This window comes from Filicampus tigris, chromosome 16 (assembly GCF_054856515.1).
Source record: "Filicampus tigris isolate MCC_2025a chromosome 16, RoL_Ftig_1.0, whole genome shotgun sequence".
Taxonomy (NCBI): domain Eukaryota; kingdom Metazoa; phylum Chordata; class Actinopteri; order Syngnathiformes; family Syngnathidae; genus Filicampus; species Filicampus tigris.
The window spans coordinates 11,834,489-11,856,015 of record NC_141232.1 but is presented as its reverse complement, the minus strand read 5'-3'; the positions used below and the strand labels follow the sequence as shown (position 1 = coordinate 11,856,015).

The 21,527-nt window shown below is 38.8% G+C and overlaps 1 protein-coding gene across 6 annotated transcripts; it reads left to right on the top strand.

Moving 5' to 3' along the window:
• Nucleotides 1-2,467: 2,467 nt before the first annotated feature.
• pdxdc1 (pyridoxal-dependent decarboxylase domain containing 1) lies at nt 2,468-21,110 on the top strand. Of its 6 annotated transcripts, XM_086056386.1 has the most exons (25): nt 2,815-2,961; nt 4,047-4,154; nt 4,711-4,779; nt 4,949-5,029; nt 5,183-5,332; nt 5,461-5,650; nt 5,796-5,864; nt 5,939-6,017; nt 6,128-6,212; nt 6,404-6,452; nt 6,576-6,677; nt 6,833-6,958; nt 8,044-8,094; nt 10,349-10,423; nt 11,894-11,954; nt 12,917-12,987; nt 13,237-13,342; nt 13,525-13,699; nt 14,767-14,885; nt 14,996-15,117; nt 17,303-17,395; nt 17,564-17,660; nt 18,013-18,111; nt 18,254-18,506; nt 18,749-21,110. In XM_086056386.1, the coding sequence occupies exons 1-24, from the start codon at nt 2,873-2,875 to the stop codon at nt 18,502-18,504; spliced, it is 2,517 nt and encodes an 838-aa protein (XP_085912512.1). In that variant the 5' UTR covers nt 2,815-2,872; the 3' UTR covers nt 18,505-18,506; nt 18,749-21,110. The 6 variants fall into 6 exon arrangements, with proteins under 6 accessions (XP_085912515.1, XP_085912516.1, XP_085912512.1 ...); XM_086056389.1 differs by lacking the exon at nt 2,815-2,961 and adding an exon at nt 2,468-2,697 and having other exon boundaries at nt 18,254-21,110; XM_086056390.1 differs by lacking the exon at nt 2,815-2,961 and adding an exon at nt 2,777-2,799 and having other exon boundaries at nt 18,254-21,110.
• The last annotated feature ends 417 nt before the right edge of the window (nt 21,111-21,527 follow it).

The window sequence follows — 21,527 nt, the reverse complement described above, 5'->3', positions numbered from 1 at the left end:
CATATTGCGTAGGCCTATTTGTTTGTCATTGCAGTCACCCAACCCGAGTCTGTATTTTAAGTCCACCTTAAGCCTGCTGAGTAACGAACAATGCAGCGGGACCTGTTTGAACTCCCACGCTTGTGCAGGGTTTGGCAATTAGCTTTCAACAGCAGATGTAACCACAGAGTCCAAATGTAAATGAGATTTCGCACACACAATAAATGCATTTCAGCTTTGAAGCTACTGATTGCTAGCTGAGATGCGGGCTGGAAACCCTGGATTGGTTACCAGCCAATTTCTGTGCACATATTGACAAACAACCACTCACCTTCACATTAACATCTATGGCCTATTTATAGACGTTTGGTTTTAATTTTGGTTGTTCTGGTTTCAATCTACCTTTGAATCCGTGACTCAACCAAGACATACATTCTGAAATAGAAAATATTTGTAGTACGAAGCAGGGGCGGAGCCACAGGTGGGCCTGGGTGTGTACAGGCCCACCCAGATTGACAGACTGCCCACCCAGTGAACTCATGAAAAAATACATATACATATTCACAATACACGTTTACATTTTTTGTATATTATTATTAAATTATTTTTGAATTTGTGTTTTGTTGTGTTTTTTTAATTTTATTGAATATTAAAGAATGGCAAAATAATGAAGGAAGGAAGATCTGAACTTCATTATTCACTTTGTCATTTTATTTGAATATACGATGTGCCATGCTCAGTCAGAGAAATATTCAGGCCCACCCTGATTTTGACAGGCCCACCCATTAGCCCCATTCTGGCTCCGCCCCTGGTACGAAGCTATTGGGGTCTTGAGTCAACTTTGGGCTGAAAGCACCTGACACCAACAGGATCAACTCGTTGATCAGGTAAGACAATCCTGCCCAAGGGGTGGGGTTTGATTGTTACCTGAAGGTATTGTTTTCAATAGATCATAAACCGGTAGTAATATTACTGTTGCGCAGTGTCTCTGTGCAGTAGATAAGTCACACACAACTGGAACAAACATAAAACACTGATTTTCCTCTTGTCACAAAAGTTCTGTCAATAAGCCAGGGCATTGATAAAGAACGCAACAAATTACAACATAAAAAATGTGTGGCTGCTTCACAATTAATAAAACAGAATGTAGAATTTTATCATATCAATCATCAATCCAATAAAAACTGACCTGCAAACCTTAGTTTGGGAAAAGTTATAGAATAGCCAAACATTCAGTTGTGTTCAGAATTTTACAGTGTTTGCATTGTTTTCCTTAGCAATATAAAACAATATAATTGATGTAGAACACAATTCCAATTTTATCCATAATTTTGAAGTTTTCAAATCGACCATGTGCATTCGCAATATGCAAATCTCGGACATTTTTCATAATGTATGGTTGACAAACAACCCTAAAAAACATTATAGGTGAGTAAGATATTCTTTTAAACTCCATGTACAAACTGAATTGTATTTAATTTTGTAATTGTGCCTAATGGGATTTGCACATACATATTTGGACCCTCCACTCGCCTAGTTGCATCTGATGTTTTGATGGCTCAAATTTTCTGTTGCTTTCAACAGTAATTTCATGAATTTTATCGTCTACAACTGCCTCTTTATCGTGTTATATTTGGTCTTTACTATGCATTTAACACAAGGGTGGGGAATCAATATTGCAAAGGGGCCACATGAGAAACTGCAATGCTTGTTGAAGGCCAAGTCAACATGCTAACAACAAATGTGTCTATATTATGCGTATTTTACATATTACTTTGACTTGGTCACTGTGAGGGACGGTCAAAGACTGTGGGCGGGCCGGTTGTGGGCCGTACTTTGCTGAGGTCTTATTTAACATCTTTGCAACACCAAACGTCATGGGGAACACAGATAGTGGAACTTTCATATTAACTTTTTCCCACACACAGAAATGTCTTGTTCCCTTGGTGCCATGTGAAATAAATGGAACATATCCTGCTCCCATACTTAAATATAAATTTATTTTTAAAATATATTTTAAGAACTCGTTTAAATATTTCTTGTCATTTTAACGAAGCAAGTGGTTTGATGTGTGATCCCTATACTGTACAGTCCACACGCGGGTATATCTGCGCACGGTGAAATACACTGGGGAATGTTTTATTTTAAACGCAAAGAATTATTCAAAAACCGCTGATAAACTTTCAATTTACCTTTACCATGAATAATGGGGGGGGGGGGGGAAATAATGGTATAATGGTATAAAAAAAAATCTGCGAGTATGAAAATCCAAGGGTGCCGAACCGCGAGTACGCGGGGGTTATTCATATTCACGTTTGACATATCCACTAGCTACAGCTACAAAGTGTGGTCCTTTTAGCACAAAATTAACGTAGACTGTTAGTAAGATATCGAGGTAAATCAACCCGCTGTTTTCTGTGCCTGCAAGCTTCTAAATAAACATCTTGCAACGTATTAAGCGTAGTGATCAGTCACCACCTGATTGGCCTGTTACAAACGTGACGTCCGCATTGCCAGCGTGGAACGCACGTCCCTCACCAAACCAGGAAGTAAACTGCACGGTTTGGTCTGACGCCACAGAAAGAGGAGGAAACACTTCAAAGTCGACATTACAGCCTTTCTTCAAGAAAGCTCCATGACGAGACTTGGTGGAATTTCTTTGCCATAGGCTTGTCCTTCCGTCGCAGACAGTGGGGCGCTTCAGTGAAGTCAGTGAAGGTAAAGACCAAGAGGTTCTTTGAGATGCGTGTTGCTAGCTAGCCGCCTGTCATTCGCCTGTCAAACGGCGTAGTGCACACTAACACACTGCATCACGGAAAGGTTTGTGTAAATGCTCGTTGGACCGGTATACACCCCACCTTTATACCGTTAGTATCGCCCTAAAAACATAGCAATGGCAGCGGCTGACTTTGCGGCTCTTCCGGGGAAGGACTGTCACTGTAGCGCAGCAGCAGTGCACCTGTCAAAAGACATCGTATACATGTTGGTACATTTCAGTATTATTGTCTTGGTCATATTGTGAGCGCCTCTATAATCATTAAAAACCCCTCTCTCTTTTTAGCGTCTTACGTCTAATTAAAATGTATGTCTTACGTCTAATTAAAATGTATGTTAATGTTACTGCACCTTGGATAACTATCTGTATCCATTTATTTAATACAGCACTTCAGGGCATAAAAACTGTTGGTAGGCCCTAAATAAATATAACATGTAGTCTGCTTTTCAAATAAACGATGTCATACATTGCAAAAGGCACACCCATTTAACTGCTGTATTGAATTCAGCCCTTCAGGTCTGACAGAATCTTTTTGTTTTCTTCTTGGGCTGGGTTACTGAACACTGAAACATATTGACGACCAACGTCAAGTCACGCATAACTAAAATGTAATCTGTACCTTTTATTTATATTTGCTACAAAACAGGCAAAGAAAAGGATACATTTTTTTTTTCTTGCATGAGTAACTTGTAACTCAAAGACATTTGATTTTACTCTTTGATTGTATGGTGTCCTTATGATCTGAAAAGCGCCTTTAATTAAATGCAACGTTTGTATACAGTGAAACGCTGCACGATCCTAATGACGGACTAATTGGATTTTAATTGATATTTACAAGGAAAGTGTGCCTCTTTAACTAAAAAAAAAACAAGCTAATGGTTGATGATGTCTGATCATGTTCACATGTGTTTGTTTGGACCACGACACAACACACTTCTAGTAGTGATTGTGCCTATTTGTAATACAACATGAGATGAGTCCAGGCTGGTCCACAACTTCATACTGTACGATACAGATAGTTGTTGTGACAGAGACACAACTACTACCGTACTAAGTACAATGCAGTTTTACCGTTCACAATTATTCTGAAACTGTTATTTTAAAGGATTTTGAGATTTAAAAAAATTAAAAACGGTCATTCATATTTGTATTTTGAATATTGGCCTCATTGCTCCGAAATTGTGCCAAACCTTTTTATACTCTGTTGTGTTTGTAGTTGTGATTAAAAATAAAAGTGTATATTCTATATGCATTTATATAAAATCTTGCACTGTCTTTTATTCTTTTCCAGCACACACGCAGCCGGTAGGCATACGTCTTTGGAAATGGTGGACAACACACTAGCTCAAGTGGGCAAGAATCTGACTGATGCCATGAGGATCTTGGGCGATGGACAAAGGTGAGACTTAAGTCTGTTGGACTGTAATTGTATGTCACGATTCAACCACAATCTGGTACAAACTTCGATTTGATCAACTTTCAAACCGCGTTTTCCATTTAGTTCAGATAATTTTTGTCTGTACAGGGGTCCAGAAGGAGCTCCACAAGCATGCTATCCCAAAATGGGGTGGCCCAAAAAAGGCTTGGAAACCACTGAATTAGACAAAGTCATAATCTTGTCAAAGCATTTAAAATAATGGCTTGTGGAGTGAAAGGTTTGTTTCCAAATGCTGTCAAGTACATCAAAGCAGGCCAGCAGAATCAAACGTTTGTCACTTACCTAGTTTTCTTTAACATTAAGCAACTGGCAAGAAGCATCTTCCTTGTCCTACTGCTTAACAAGCAGAAAGGGGCATCATTGACATCTAGCGTAGTGGAGGCAGAAAGTTTGGCCAGCGATTAAATTAGACCCAGTACATACAAACGGGCTTGTCAGGTAGACAGAACTAACTATGGCAGGAACCTGATAAATACGTGCATATGAACATGTATGTTTGTGGTGGTCTTTCACCTAGAGGGCTGGAGGAGAGAACAGAGGGTTCAATCTTCAGTAGAACCAGCATACCTGGCCCACTGCAGGGAGCGTAAGATACAAACACTCATGCACGCGGATACTAGTGCACATACAATAAAATGCATGCTAACGTGATGATTTGACAAAAATCGGCATTGATTTTTATTCTGTTATTTCGATTGCTCATGTGTAAATAAAGTCATAGTGTAATGTGGAATTAATCAGCCTTTCTTGCGCAGTGGGCAGGATGTTGCCACCATACTGCACCTTATTCACAGCCTCATCCATGAAGAGGAGGGAGAAGACAAGCGAAGCCCACAGTAAGTGCCAAACTATTCAAAGCACCATGATCACAGCCCCCAACGAAAAGATAACGATTTATAAACGTTTTATTTAAGGAATGGTAAATAATGGAGTCAGTGAGATCGGCCACTTTTAAATAGATAAATAAACCATCTGTATTGTGTGACCAGTAGGTTGCAGAATGTGGGTGAGCAGGGTCACATGGCATTACTGGGCCACAGCCTGGCAGCCTACATCTCAGTGCTGGACAGAGAGCGACTGCGGAAGCTGACCACTCGGATCTTGTCTGATACCACACTGTGGCTCTGTAGACTGTTCAGGTAGTCCACTTAAAATGCAAGTCTCGATTGTGTTTGCAACATGGTGGTTACAGGAAGAGGCTCAAGACATTGCGACTCAAGTCTTCAGTCAGTTTCTCTTTCATACACATATCTACTCTGATCTTTAGATATGAGAATGGTTCAGCTTACTTCCACGAAGATGACAGAGAAGGCCTGGTCAAAGTATGTCGACTGGTCATCAACGCTTGCTATGACGATTATGCTTCTGAGGGCTACGCCGTCCTCGGCTCAAAACAGCCAGTCATCTACCATAGCGCATCAAGCAGACCCGGGCTGGGACAGCATCTGTGCAACCAGGTAGGTGCAAAACAAGCGTTTATGCCCAAAGGTCACAGAGTTTTGTTTTGACATTGCGACCTTGTTCACGTGCATTGTAGAAAAACAATGTTCAAAAAAAGTTTGCACTCATGGCTTGCTTTAATGTCAGTTTCTGTGTCGTTAGCTTGGCCTGCCTCTCTCCAGTTTGTGCACAGTCCCATGCAACACCCTCTTTGGATCACAACATCAAATGGTAAGAGATGACACAATTGTAGTTAGATGGAATCCGTTTGACAGATATATACATATCTTATTTTTTACACATAGGATATTGCGCTATTGGAGAAACTAATCAAAGAGGACATGGAAAGTGGGAAGTTACCTTTGTTGTTAATAGCTAACGCAGGTAAATAGAAAACAACTCTCCATACAGTATGTTTAACTATTTATAGTGGTTGAAAAACATTTTCATGTAATAGTAATACTGTACATTATTGGTTCTAAATATTTTTCCAGGTACAGATGGGGCAGGTCACACTGATAAATTGGGACGCCTTAGGGACCTGTGTGATCAGTACAAAATGTGGCTCCATGTGGAGGGGTGAGACAGTCAATATGATCTGATATCATCAAATTTAGACCAATTTAAATGCGTATCCCAGGCGGAAGTGATGATTATCTTAAGTGCAGAGAATAATTTGCTGTTCTCTATTATCGCTACTGCTTATTGATGTTGATAGATTATGTTGTGTCATTTTAAGATACGTTAAATTATATCTGCTTTATCTTCAGGGTCAATCTGGCGACACTGGTGCTGGGTGAAGCCTCCTCTGCTGTTACGGTAATTTGACATGATCATCTCATGAGTTTGCGCTCCATTAACAAATGTAAACAAGAACTGTTCAGTCATTTTACATGGACGTGTACTCAAGAGTTATTTGGTGGTTATCTATTTCCCGTCCAGGCAGCAACCAGAAGTGACAGTATGACGCTCACGCCAGGTCCGTGGCTGGGACTGCCTGCCGTTACTGCTGTCACTCTCTACAGGCACGAAGACCCAGCGCTGGTAGGCTGCTAGCACTGCACTGCCCAACCAATTTTTCCAGCATTTGATCCATATGAAGATATGTCTAGTCAAGATGAGTTACTGGTATATTCAGTGGTACAATATGTGTCTGTAAATGACTCACTTCTGGCTCTTTGTCTTTGTTTTGTCTTAAGTCTCTGGCTGCAGGTTTGACATCTAGTCAGCCTGTAGAGAAGCTGCGAGCATTACCGCTTTGGTTGTCTCTGCAGTACCTTGGTCACAGTGGGATCATCCAAAAAATAAGACATGCCACCGTGCTGGTGAGCGGAAAAAAAGATTTTGCTATATATCTAGCACAGTGGTGTTCAAACTATGGCCTGGGGGCCATTTGTGGCCCGCTGTTCTTTTTTCTTCCCTTTAAGCGGCCTGTAACGTTTGCACTTTTCACCTTGTTTTCCGCACAATCACAAATGACTAAACTAGTAACACACTGTACTTCAATTTGTTCTGTGTCAAGGTTAGCTACAAGAGCAAATGGAGAAAAAGATAGCAAGACAAATAGAAGAGGAAACAGAGCAACTAATTGCTCCTGTTTTGGTTCTGAATGTGCAGACGTGATTTTGCTGCTGTTCATTACAGGGGCAGTTTGAGTTTTCTCTGTGGTGCCCTTGGAAGAAAATGTTTGGACACCCTGGTCTAGCATATCACATCTAGCTATTTGAAGAAGTTTGTATTTTGTTCTGCATTCTACTTTTAAAGTAGGGGTGTTCCGATCAGGGTTTTATGCTGCCAATTTCGATACCGATCATCCATGAGCAAGATTGGCCGATAGCGATTCCGATCACATGTTCAGTAACAATTATTGTAAAATGCATTAATCTGTCAATTAATTATTTTATGGGATTAAATGATGAATCAGATTTCGGAAAAAAAAGATTCTATCCAAATGTCTAACCCTCTATTATACAAGAACATGGCATTGTTTCAAATTGATAGTGCAGAACATACACAAAAACATGTAAGAAAATAGGAGAAAAGGTTGTTACATGCAAGTTTGTTTGTTTGGTTTGCCGCATACCTGTGCAGTATTAAGGAAAGGGGCAGCAGATGCTACACGGCACACAGGCTGGTTTCTAGTTGGCTGCAGGCTACAAGGCACGAGCTGCGCGTGATTGTTTTTTATGATCGGAAATGAAAGGCATTGATGAACATATGCCAGTCTGTCACCTAGTTTTCCACAGAAATCGGCTGATGGCGATTGGTAACCGATCGATCGGAGCACCACTATTTTCAAGACTAGTATATAGCAGTGCCTTTTAGTAACATACTGTAGTTTTTTTTTTTGTAATTGCACTCTTTCCTATTACTTTGTTGAGCAGTCATATCATTTTTGTCTCACCGACAGAGTCAGCAATTGCTACAGAACCTCAAATCTGTGAGCTCCATCAAAACATCGGTAAGTAATGCAATGATTTTATGACGTAATGAAATCCAAACAAACAGAATAATTTCATAGTGTTGAGTCAAGTCCAGACAGCATCAAGAGATGTAATGCATACAGTATTGTACTCTTGTTAGATTTTTGTCTTAGGATATATTTTACCAAACTCTTAAGTGATGTGTGTATCCATGAAAAGAAACGCCAGTACAATAATGATGCCACATTCAGAACTATTACATTTAAATGTGTCTTCACTTGTATAGCGCTTGTCTGCCTTAGATCCTCAAAGTGCTTAACACGGTTTCCTTATTCATCTACTGATGCAGTATCAAGAGCAAGTGGGGGTTCAGTATCTTGCTCCAGGACACTTTGACATGGTCATAATTGCCGGGGATCGAATTTCCAACCTCAGGCTTGGGAGACGACCACAATAGCACTGAGCCATGCCGCCCCAATTAAAAAAAAAAACAAAAAAAAACAGTCTTCCTCACGGCAGTTATGCTTATGATTTTTAATACAGATGAAATTTCACTGTATGAACACTCACTACTCACTGATTTAACCATTTGTAAATGCTGTTGACAAAGACGTTCTGATACTTTCAAAGTTAAATCTTTGTAGGATTTATTAACGATGGAGATACCCCTCATCGATGCTTTGACCATGGTAAAAGCCTTTTTCTAAAATACTGAAATACTCTCAAGATTACAGATTTAGAAGCTTGTTCACTGGCATCCACTAATTGAAAATTCTACTTCGGTGTTAATGAGAGGAATGAATTTATCCTGTTTGATAGATTTTTTTTTTTTTAAGGTACATGATTTATATTGCATTCCAGATCCAGTGAACAATGGAATTACAATTTTGTGGAAGTATAAGTAATACAGCCAGGGCTCCAGACTGCCCCAAACGGTCACATTTTGCCCCTAAAATTTGAGACACTGTAAGAACAAAAATGTAATTCACTTGCACTTGCGTGACCTGTAAATTTACCATTTGTTAAAAATGAATATTTAACATTTTTGTTTGTGATGAGACGTGCAGACATGCTGACGACATGGCGGCAAACAGAGAACAGCTAGTTTACTAAAGGGGCACTGATTTGTCAGTCATTTGGAATCGATTTGGGTTTGCAATGTCAGACAGTGAGCAACAAACAGTCCGCTGCAAAGCATATTTAGAGGCTGTTGAAATCAAAGCAAGCAAGCGTACTCATAATACGAGCATGAACAAATGTAACAAAAGTTTGAAAAAGTAAAATAAAATAAAAAGCAACATTTTGAACTGTGAAGAATTAAAGGTAAAGTCAACCCAATTTTCTTTACGAGAATATATATATATAATATCAAAAATGTCTTGCTACGCCCCTGGTCCTGTTCCATTTAGAGTGTTCGCCCCTAAATCTTCTACTTGTGTTCCTAAAATTTTAAGTTAGGGGTGAATGTGCTCCTCATAAAAAGTTAGTCTGGAGTCCTGAGAGTGGTTTTCCAACTCATGGTGGCTTGTTAAATTGATGGTTTTCTCATAGTTATTCATGGTTGTCCAAGTTCACTGCAAAGATGCATGGTGTTGGTAAATTAATTGTGGGCAATGTGTACAGTGCCTTGAGAAAGTATTCATACCGCTTGAACCTTTTCACACTTTGCCATCCTACAGCCAAAAACCTCAAGTGAAACGGAAATGATAGCTTTCAAAATTGTAAGCAAATAAAAATGTGGTGTGCATTTGTATTCAGACCCCCTGCATCAATACTTTGTGAGCCACCTTTCTCTGCAATTACAGCTGCAAGTCTTTTGTGGTATATCAATTTTGTAGACGCTGATATAGACACTGATTTTTTTTTCCCCATTATATTCAAGCTCAACCAGATTGGATAGTGAGCCACGGATGATCAATGGGATATAGGTTTGGACTTTGATTGCGCAATTCTGTTGTTCACTGCCACTGAGGCCTTCACAGAACAGGTGTATTTAAAATGAGAGTATAAATGTGTTTACTGGAGATGTATTGTGAGCTGAATATAAATGTGCGCCAAACTTTTCAGATTTATTCACGTAAAAATTGAAAACCGTTTATCATTTTCATTCCACTTGACATTAATGTGCTACTTTTTGTTGGTTTATCTCCCAAAATCTCAAAATGTTTCCAATCATAATGTCACAAATGTGAAAATGTTAAAGGCGTATCAACACTTTTTTCAGGTACTACATATGAGCATTTATCTGTGGTTACTTTTATAATAGCCAGTACGGGTTAACCTTGGTTGCAGGCTGTCGTGCCACCGATCCCGCCCATCTCTGGGGCTTCTCTACGAGATGTTCTGGGATCTCTTATGCTCTCTATTGTAGGTGGGAGTCTCCTCTCTGTTTCTGTAGCCAAGTTAATGCCTGTCACCCTCACTCTTCTTTGCCATTTGCCCCTTTCTCTTGCATTTCCATCTCTTTCACTTGTAACCATTTTTCACCCACATTAGCTCAGTGGTATTTGGGTCTCCATTGGCTGATGGACTGTTCACTTCTAATTGTTTAGGATGTGGACAAGACAGGCATGTTCTTTGAGGTACTTCAGGGAATGCCTCTACACTCATTATTTTTGTTGCCTGTGGAAGATATTCCAGGGTCATGAATAATTGACTTATATGCTGTTATTTTATAAATATTTTCAAATATTATCACACTGATATGTAAAGTCTTCTGTATATTATGGTTGCACACCACAAAGAGAACCAGATCACAGGTAAGCAAGAGGAGATGTCAGAGTGAAGGGGTGCCCAAACGGTGCAGCCCCTCTTGCGCTACGATTGGGAGGCGGGGCTTGGTGTCTTGTTCAATTTTCATTTTATGTCTTCGATGGGACTTTAACGGTAGCCGTTTGGTTCCAACACTTAAGTCCTTAAACATGAGCTACTGCAGCTCCTGTTCCATCTCATCACTTCCTTGATTTAAAATCTGTGGTTTGTCAGCACCATTAGGCAATTTATTTCACAAGTCAGAACTGCCGAAGATAACGTACCCCAATTTGTTGCGCATAGGTCAGCAAACACCAAGACTGCACACACTTCTGTCACAAATAACTACCTTCAAAAACAGACTAAGAGGGCTTTCATTCAGTATTAACATTTGTTATAATAATAATAATTGAAGTAACCAGACAACGCCACACGTACTTAATCAATTATTCATGACCCTGATGACATGCACCCCATGTACACCCCCGTTGAGTTCAACCCAAGCATGATGCTTGTTTCAACCTTGGATGTAATCTGTGATGGGTTTCTCCGAATTAAAAAATAAAAACAAACCAAAAACAAACAAAAAAACACGCGACTGATCCCCGCGTTTTCTCTCCTACCAAAATGGCATTGTTTACATTTGGCGCACGCATGGTGGGATGTGTGACGTCAGCAAGACTATTGATGTAGTTATTCAGCAACACACACCCTGGGTATTTGTGTGTCTTGTTACTGACTCTATCAAACACCTGATTGCATGATTCAAAAGATCAATTTAAAACTTGACAATGCCTATAAAGGGGTCATTGAAATGGGCAATGGCCCACTTTTTGTTTGAAAATATATAATACATTACCGATTCATCTGTCCTGTGATTTCTGTGTTAAAGTTGCTGTGTTGTTGGGCTGCTGCTTTTAGGCAACAATGGACAACCTGTACATCCATCCAAACAAAAAAAAAACCTCCCTGATTCCATCCCATCCTCTAAATTGATATTTTGGGGGGGCTTACCATACAGTTGCTAGCATTGAAATATGACTATAATGCTCACAATTTCTCAGATGACTATTTGTCGCTGAACAGGTGGAGGATGAACTCAATTCCCCCGTGGTGCTCTTCAAGTTTTCTCAGGAAATGATTGCAGGTAAGGGCTGCCATAGTCTAATATATATGTGGACAAATGGTTTAATGGTTTAAGAAAAAAAAAAAGTAGAATATCGACGCCAGTAACTGGCCTGGCCGAATTATTGGCCTAATAATGTTAGTTTAAAAACATAGTCACAGTATAAGTGTTATGTTCTACCATTACACATAAGACTTATCAAAGCTTAATGTTGCCATGTTCAAGATGGTACATTAATTATCGCTTTTGAAATGTTTTTATTACCGCTTTTAAAATGTTTTTAACATGCACTCCCCTCTGATAGTATTGGAACAGTGAGGTCAATTTCTTACTTTCTGCTGTAGACTGAAAACAGATGTTTGACATCAAAATATTAGTATGGGACAAGAGGTTGACATTTCAGGGGTTTTTTTCTGTATCTGATACACAGTCATTGTTTGAACCCATCCATTTTTATGCTAGTGAAACTGTAGGATCGTATGAATGACAGGTTTGTTTTTGTCACCCAGGTATGTACAATTACACTATCATTCCAACACTAAATAGTGCTGAATGTCAATGCTTAGTTTCAGATTTGGGTTTTGCCTGTGAAGACTGCGTTTATATTAGTTAGCGGTATAACCAGTATGGAAACCACAGAGCTATTTTGGGCGTAAAAACAAGTAATTGTTAACCTGAGAAAAGGTGGAAAATCAATCACTGTCAGTGACATCAGCAACAACCTCGAGATCAATGCCGCCGATTGAGCTACTTTTAAACAGAAGACTAGGAAGCCCGGGCTTTTGCTTACAATGAAATTCTGCGTTTTTGTTATAAACAATCCTATCTTCTAAGATATTCAGTTGTAAATACCTAGAAATAAACACTTATGTCTCACATTCATCTCAAAACCAATCGCATCCATGTTTGTCACTTTTCAAATACTTTCCGGGGGCGTGTTGACTGTTGTAAACAAATGTAATTCCCTCGGTTCTATTTGTTAGCATCCAGCACTGGTTCGGTGGAGGCTTACTGTGCTGGGGAGAAGGAGGTACTCGATGCAATCAATAGATGGGTAAGTGATATGCTGTGATCTTTTTTTCAGTTACATGTTTTGTGGGTAGCGTTTTTCCAGGTGCAATTCTTATGACCTTCCAACTTTAAGGAATTATTGTTGTCAAATGTAGAACATGGATTTGACTCTTTATTGCAAACCCTTAATTGTCCAATGCTGATGACAATTTTGTGCCGTTTTGTCAGTTTGTCACTGATATTATGCTTTATTTAATGATGGGGTTTTTTTGGTTTTGTTTTTTAACTCCAGCTTGGGAAGCAGCTCGCCCAGATGGTTCCTCCTAGTGGGGTTGACGTTGTGGAGCTTGAAGATGAAGGCACCTGTGTTAGGTTCAGCCCGCTCCTGACAGCTGCAGGTAACAAATTGCACACCCCCAAGACTTGACGTCTGTTTTGTCAAAGAACTACAGTATTTCGAGTAATGCTAAAATATACCACATTAAAAGGGTGTTTTTAGAGGATTGTCATTCAAACGTTTATTTTATATTTACAAAAATCAATTTATTGTGCAAATTATAGAATTCTTGTTCTTGTACAGATTTGGGAACTCAACCTGAGGATGTTGACAATCTGGTTAAGAAGTTGTTGGAGCTGTTACCTTTGATGACTTCCACACTGTCACTCAGACAGGACTTCAAAGAGGAAACTCACCAACGCTCACCCTACCTCAGATACATTGAAGAGCTTAGCTGGCCAGGTCTAGGAGCTGTCCGGTAAGGCCTAATGCAGGACAGGATCCCTGTTAACATGCAACATGCTCTGCTGACATGTATACTTTTCATTTCGTCGCTGTTCTGTGAAAAACCTGTATGTCCAATTCTGTCTTTCTTTTTTTTTTTAAAACATTAACGTTTAAAAAAAATCTGTAAATAATTGTTTTTCACAGGTCAGCGACGATTTGCTCATGTTTTCACGTGCACCTTAAGCAAACACATCACCAACAAAAACATCATGGATTAAGGTTCAAACCTATTAGCAGGTTTCCTACACAAGTATGGAATTTAATTTAATAAACATCCAAGTGTGGAAAGTGGAAACTATTGTATGGAAAAATATTAATGTTTCCAAGACTGTAACAACTATTTTCAAAAGCTGAAACAAACAACTACAGATTGTCCATGTTTTTTTAAAGCGCTTAAAGCGCAGCTAATATTTTGGTGTGAGCGCATACAGTATCATACCGTGGTCTGTGTGAAAACTTGATTCTGATTAGCTCAGAAAATGACATATAGTACAGTATACTATCAGCTGATCATTTATACGCTTCGGACGTCTCAAGTAGTTCCTGTCCAAAAAAAAAAAAATCTTTACATTGTGCTTTGTGAATTAGGCGCAATCTGTTTGCTCAATTTTTACCTTGTCTTCTGCCCCGTTTTCCCCGTTTTTTGTTTTAATGACTAATGGCAAATTGATAATCTAATCAGTAGTGACTAATCTTTTCACCCCCTCCGAAAGCAACTAATTACTTTTAATTACCCTAATTTCATTCACTACCATTATCCTGGTCTGCTAGATCAAGCATTTGTTAACCATGTTTTATATTTGGAAGATATTCTATTATTAGATCAAATTACACAGTTGGGTTAAGTAAAGCCTTACGTAGCATGTCAAGAAAAACAACAACATGCATTTCAATTACCAGTAGGTATAATGACTCAAATATACTCTCCCCTATGGCTGAGCTGGTTTTGCTATGAAATAAATGATTGGAATTTTAACTAATACACCATCCTTTTTTTTTTTCATGACCACGTCTCCCGTTTCATTCCATACTGCTCAGATATGAGCCTCAGGTGGAGGGAATTGATGATAGCAAGAGAACTAAGGAAATGAAGAAAATAAATGCTGAACTGCTGAAGAAACTACAAGAGCTAGACACTGACATCATCTTCTCCACTGGTTTGTACCCCTTCATTTTTTGGAAACATCAGTCAAATGAAAATAGCTTCATTGATTAGTTTTTAAACCTTTTTTTCATGAATGGATTTTTTTTCTTTTTCAATTCCTAGGGCCAGAGTTTGCCAGAGAGGAGGACTGCATTTTTATAAGTTTGGTAGCCGATGATGTTGATGTTTCGGAGCTCGTGGAAACAATAGTGACACTGGGCCGTGACATTGAAGAAAATGGAAGAGTAATCCGCATTTCATTACTTGTCCTCATCTGTTCTTTCTATCATGTGAATATAGTGTGATGAGCAGGGTTTTTGAAAGTGCAATGACCAATGTAGGTAGTACTATAATAATTTTAAAGATCTTGAAATTAATCTTTTGGAGCCATGTTGAGACACTGACAAGGGCACAGTAAGAAACACTTTGGACTGCGACAGCTGTACCCCAAATTATTTAAAATACTATTTATTTGATATGAGAAAATAATAGCTCAACAACTAATTTTACAGGTGACCATTGTTTTGGTTGAATAATCAATCTTAGAATCTATGAATCTGCCATGTGCATTTTACAGTGGGAAGATTTGTTTTTATGATGTTTTCTTATTTTTGTTTAAAATAACCTGGGAGGAAAAGTAACCCTTGGACTTATTAACTGGCTGACCCTCCTTCGGCAGTAACAACCTCAAACATTTCTTGTTGTTGCAAATCAGACATGCAGCAATGATCACGATGAATTTGGAAACATTCCTCTTTACAAAACTGTTGCAGTTCAGCAAGATTCTTGGGATATGGGTATGTGTGATGTGAGTAGGTCTCTTGGGCTCCTGCCACAGCATCTGAGTCGGGTTGAGGTCAGGACCTCATACCTAAACTTGTTTAAAGCTTACACATGCCAACATCTGATAATAAATCTGCCATACGTAAAACATTAACCAAGAATGAGGTTCATGAAAACACGAAGGAAGCCATTGCTACATTGCCACACGTTGGAAGTTTTCTAAAGAACATTTGGATGTTCGACTGCACTACTGGTAAAATGTTCTGTGGGCAGATGAAACCAAAGTTGAATAATTTTGGAGAAACACCCCACAACGCCATGTGGAGGAAAAATGGCACAGCGCTACAACAGCAAAACCTTATCCCAACTGTGAAGTATGATGGAGGGTGCATCGTGGAATGGGCGTGCTTTGCTCTTCAGGGCCTGGACAACTGGCTATCCATGAAAAAATTAATTCACATGTTGTGAAAAAGACCATGACCCCGTCTGTCTCAACAATTGAAGCTCAAAAGATGAGAGGTTTTGCAACAGGACAATGATCCAAACCATGGAAGCAATTCAACAAAAAATGGTTTCTGAAGAAACTGCACGTTCTAGAAATCCAAAGTCCTGACCTCAACCCAATTGAGATGCTACGGCATAACCTCAAGAAAGCTATTACCACCAGACTTCCCAGGAATCAGGTAAGGAGGAGTGGTCCAAAAATCATCATGATGGTTTTTCACATCTGATCTGCAACTATAGGAAACATTGGGTTGAGATTTTTGCTGCCAAAGCAGGGTCAACCAGTGAAATCCAAGGGTTTGTTTACTTTTTCCTCCCTGGTATGTGAATGATTACACTTTATGCTCTATATACGGTACATAATATGATTTTTGAAGCTCAAACCACGTTCTATGACCAGTTTAGGCAAATTCAAAAGGCTTCTTCATACTTTCATAAGAAACCAAAATCTAAACTAAACAATCAACTTTACTCTGTGCAGCTGCTCATATCAAACCACATGTAACAGATCCCAGTTTCGCCTATCTTATCCACTGGGACAAAAACATGCCCAGAGTTGAAAAATTCAGATAATGCTCTGTGGCTTTACTGTAGATTACATTACTAAACCACTCAAAGGTTTTGTGTGAAAGGGCCTGCTATTGCAGTTTTAAAGCTCGAACCACATTAAAAATGGATGAGATGAGGCAAGAAGGTTTAGAAGTTTACATTTGATGATTTTAAAAGCTCTTAAATGTAAAGCCTTGATGCAAGTCAAAAACTGCCATCTTATTTATACCACGATACCATGATTCACACTTTTAGAAGTTCCTCTTCCTCCATCCGACATCCTCTGACATTTAACTTTAGCTAAATATGTTGATTGTCAGTATGTAGTATTAAATATAAATGTAACATTGGAATCCTCGTGATTTCATTAAATGATGTTATTGCTGGAATATGGTGCTACTCTGAAACCTAATGAATATTGTAAAATAAATGTTGAAAATTAGTTAAGCAATAGTAGAACAAAAGTATATGAATGTAGTATTTAGTATAATCTGCATTATTGTAGGGTAGAATATCTTTAAATTGTAAGACATTCAACATTTCTATCTGTAGTTGTAGTACCTTTCTAAATGATGAAATTTGTTTCCATTGTAGCTACTGGAGAACATGACGGAGGTGGTGAGGAAAGGCATTCGGGAGGCAGAACTGGAGCTCCTAAAAGCCAATGACGAGAAACTCATGGAAGAAGTAAGTGAATTTGGTCTGCGTGATATTATTGCCTGAATCTCAACCTGCAGACAAAGAATTTTGTTTAACTTTAGAATCAGGATGAGTAGGGTATTGGTGATTAAGCTTGCCAAAAAAAAGAGGAAATGATAAACAATGTGTGATGACAAACAATTTGTCTTTTTTCAGGGCATGCTGAGACAGCTTCCTTTGGTTGGCTCTGTTTTAAACTGGTTCTCTCCTGTTCAAACATCAGTTACAGGGAGGACCTTCAACCTGGCGGCAGGTTTGTGTGCGCATATGTATTTTCTGATTCAGTTTGTCAGAAAAGCTTCTGCTTTTTTTTTTCTTGTACTTGTAAGCTATTTAAATCCTCACAAACAACCCACAACACATTTTCTGTTTCACTCGCTTTTTATTTGCTTATTTTAAGTTGAATTTACAAGGACAACAGCCATTTGTAGATATCTAACTCAACAAGGCCAGGGCTGCCGCTACGGTAAAGTTGGAGAGACATTACACTGATAGAACATTGAATCTTTCAAGATCCTGTTGTGAAGTGGGAAAACGCAGGTTTAACTTACGTGGTGTATCGTTAATATGGTCCTTAATTATACTGTTTTATTTATTATTCATAGGTTCCTTGGACTCCACAAACGTGACATACTCGACCAAAGTCCAATCGGGCAGACCTCCCTTGAAAGACTCTTCTGCCTTGTCACCGGAGAGACTGCAAGGTAGCACTGTACGAGTGTCACTACTGTACACAGACAGTGCTTGATGATGCATTTGAGGAAGGAGAACGTCACTTGCACCCGAGAAGCAGGTGACTTCCCAATGCGTCACAATTCAATTGTGCTCTTTACTTTTCCATCACAGGTCAGAAGTTGTTTCGGCGCGCAGGTGCACTCTCTGACTCCTTCAGTGAATCTAGCTCAGTTGGACAAGCTGAGGGGTCAACCGGCATCCACTCATCCACTTCGATATGTGTACCAGAGGAGGACTCTGCATGTCAATGCATTCCAGAAGAAATCCAGGATTCGTCGCAGCAGAAACAGCATGACCAGGGGGAGGACAAAGCATTGTTGGAAGAGAGGAAGCTTGAAGGCCAAGAGGGCCAGCCATCATAATGGTACCAGCCTAATTGATTAACGAGACGTTTTATACGTAAATTATGCATTTAACTGGTATGAAAGAGTAAATTAGCTGAATTAGTTTGGTCTGATCGTCTCTCTCAAGAGTGTCTGTCCAATAGGGTTGGAAAGGATGTCCGCGGTTATTCTAACACTGTGACCCTGTTTTCTAATCACTTCCGCTTTAACCAATGGCTGCAATTTACATTGTATTTACAAACATTTTTGTTTGACCTATCAGGATGGACCAAGATGTCCATCCATCCATCCATTCATGCATCTTCTATTCCGGCTTGTCCAGGAATTTGGGCGAAAGGCACAGTTCACCCTGGACTGGTCACAAGTCACACATATGTGAACAAATGACTATTAGAAACAAAATAACTATTCACATTCACATTTAAACCATCACTTTACGGGAAGTGTAAGTCACAGGTGTTAAACTCCGGTCCTCGCGGGCCACTATTTTGCATGTTTTACACTTAATTCAAATGATATCAGCAAGCTCTGCAGGAGTCTGATGACGATTCTGATCATTTCAATCACATGTGTTGGAGGAGGGAAACATCCTAAAACATGCAGAATAGTGACGCTCGAGGACCGGAGCTTGACACGTGTGGTAAGTGAACCGCTATACCATCAGCGACAAGACCGACATCTTGCATTACATTCAAGCATATAGTGGCATGCACAAAAACAACCAATGCTGCTAAAATGTGTTGTTGTGGGTGCAATTGGTTGAATAATAGTTGCTCATTTTGGGATAAGTAAGTTAAGCATGAGTTGCACTAGAGTCGCATAAGTAATCATTAATCATTAGTGATAACCAATGCAAATGTTTCATAATGCATTCCATAAGCATCAAGGAATTTTTAAACTGAGTCCACTTTAAAGACCTCACTTGTTACGATGCCCATTCTTGCAGATCTGTGGGAGATTCCAGGGTCATAAAAGCTTGATTGTGGGAGGGATGCAAATTAATATTTATGAAGAAATGGGAAATGGCTTATTAGAACAGTTCTGCTTCATGGTGCGTTACTGTGATTGTAATGTAGAAAAGCCTGACAGAATGCAGAATGATGTTGGACACATGATTGCACAACACTGTCGGAACTCTATCCACGTAATACATATGAATATCATCTACCTTTACTTTGTCTATGCAAATCTAATTAAATGCCACAAATTACAAATAATGCTGTAGGCGCATAATGTTTAAGCATAGAAAACTATAATGGTGTGTATGTTATAATTTTACCAGAACATGGTATTTTGGTGGGGAGTAACAGTAAGTAGGATTCTTTAAAATATATACAACCACATTGCAGCCATAGCCACACTGAAAAACAAAAACTTAATTGCTACACTACACTAAAAAGCATTTCTATGTGTTAATCTTTGCCTTCTGGCACAGAGCGAAGATATTTTTGCATTTACAGTTATCTTGTTGACAAAAGTATCGCACCTGACCTGGCTCAAAGTACTTAGGTTGAGGAATACCATTCAACATTTTCCATATGCCACAGTTAAGGATCATGATATTGGAACTAAAAATACAATTATTCAAGGGGTGTCTACTAAGTTCATGGACTGGTGAAACAAAAGAGAATTCAAAACTACAAATTTTCCCTTTAGAGGAAAATCCCCTGGGATCGTTTTTGTTGTGGGCTGTGAGACCATTCAACAGAGACCCATTATAAACCATTTGATCCCCATGACATAAATAATTGATATTGCAGGAAAAAAGAGAATGGTACAAAATCACTGGATGTAGTAAAGCATTTGCAATTTGTTCAAAGAAATGTGAAACTGCTCTTCGATGTACAAAAGTAACGATATGATGATTGAACAAGTGGGTTTGACCATTTCAATTCTGATCTGAGAAATGTACTAAAGCAAATGAAGGGGAAACTTGTAGTTTGGGTTTTAAATATATTGTTTGTGAAACCAGTCTTGAAACCTTTGTGACAGCCCTTGTATTCTATCATAAGGAGATGTTGAGCTCAAGGCACATTTTTATGTAGTGTACATTTGCAAATTATACCTTACAAAAAGTTGGTAGCAAGTATTACGTATTACAAATGCTTGAATTTTTATTCTATCAATTTTTTCCATGGGGGGGAAAGGGAAATTTGTGCAGTTACATGGAAAACATTTAAACTGGTGACGGTTGATTGATAGTTTATCAGTACCACTTGGAACTTGGTGGGATGTAAAACTAGTCAAGCCAGGCAAACATTTATTTCAATATGCCTTGCCTACTATGACTGTTAAATGTATATCAAAGAAAAGTGCCAGTTGGATAAAGTCACACTTCAGTACTTTGAGCCAGGTCGTTCTGAAGTATTTAGAAAGGATACTGAAGTACAAACATTTGTGGATAGAAATGCATTGAGTTGGTAGAATTAAGTTATTGTGGTGAGAATGAAATGGATTAAATTTACCTTAATTGCACTTGTAAATAATTTCTTACATGGTGTAAATTAAAGTCATGCTTAATAATTACATGTCAGGTGATGATCATGTAAAGTTGTGTGTCTAACTTTGTAACCTTCCAATCTTTCATGAAGAACCTTGGTTTAATGAAATCTCCTATAGACCAACCTGTTGTAATGTTGTCTTATTGACTATATATGACAATTAACGTCACCCCCCGCCCACCCTGCTTATAATATACATTAATTTATTTGTTTTTACGTAGTATTTGAAACACGTTTCGTTGAAATTTCCCTGTGGAAGGTAACGCCCACTTCCATCGAATGCAATGTTGCCAATAGAAAATCTCCAACTGTTTACATTGATGTAGACTCAAACCACTTGATAGACTTAAAGCAGAACTGAAGCAAACGGGGGAAAAAATTAAAGGTTATGTTATTAATCACAGATGTGAACGTCGATTTTAAATGCAGTATAGTGATTATATGTTTACATGATTTTGTGATTACATACATATACTCACACTGTAGTGTAATGTATATGAATTTCTGTTCGCACACCCAAGTCATGATGGAGTTTCAACC

What these genes read in the sequence shown, in the direction of transcription:
- pdxdc1 (XM_086056386.1), top strand. Translation starts at nt 2,873, where the DNA reads ATGGCAGCGGCTGACTTTGCGGCTCTTCCGGGGAAGGACTGTCACTGT. An exon ending in TAAGACATGCCACCGTGCTG is followed by an intron (nt 6,959 to 8,043) that starts GTGAGCGGAAAA and finishes TCTCACCGACAG; the next exon opens with AGTCAGCAATTGCTACAGAA. An exon ending in TCGATGCAATCAATAGATGG is followed by an intron (nt 12,988 to 13,236) that starts GTAAGTGATATG and finishes TTTTAACTCCAG; the next exon opens with CTTGGGAAGCAGCTCGCCCA.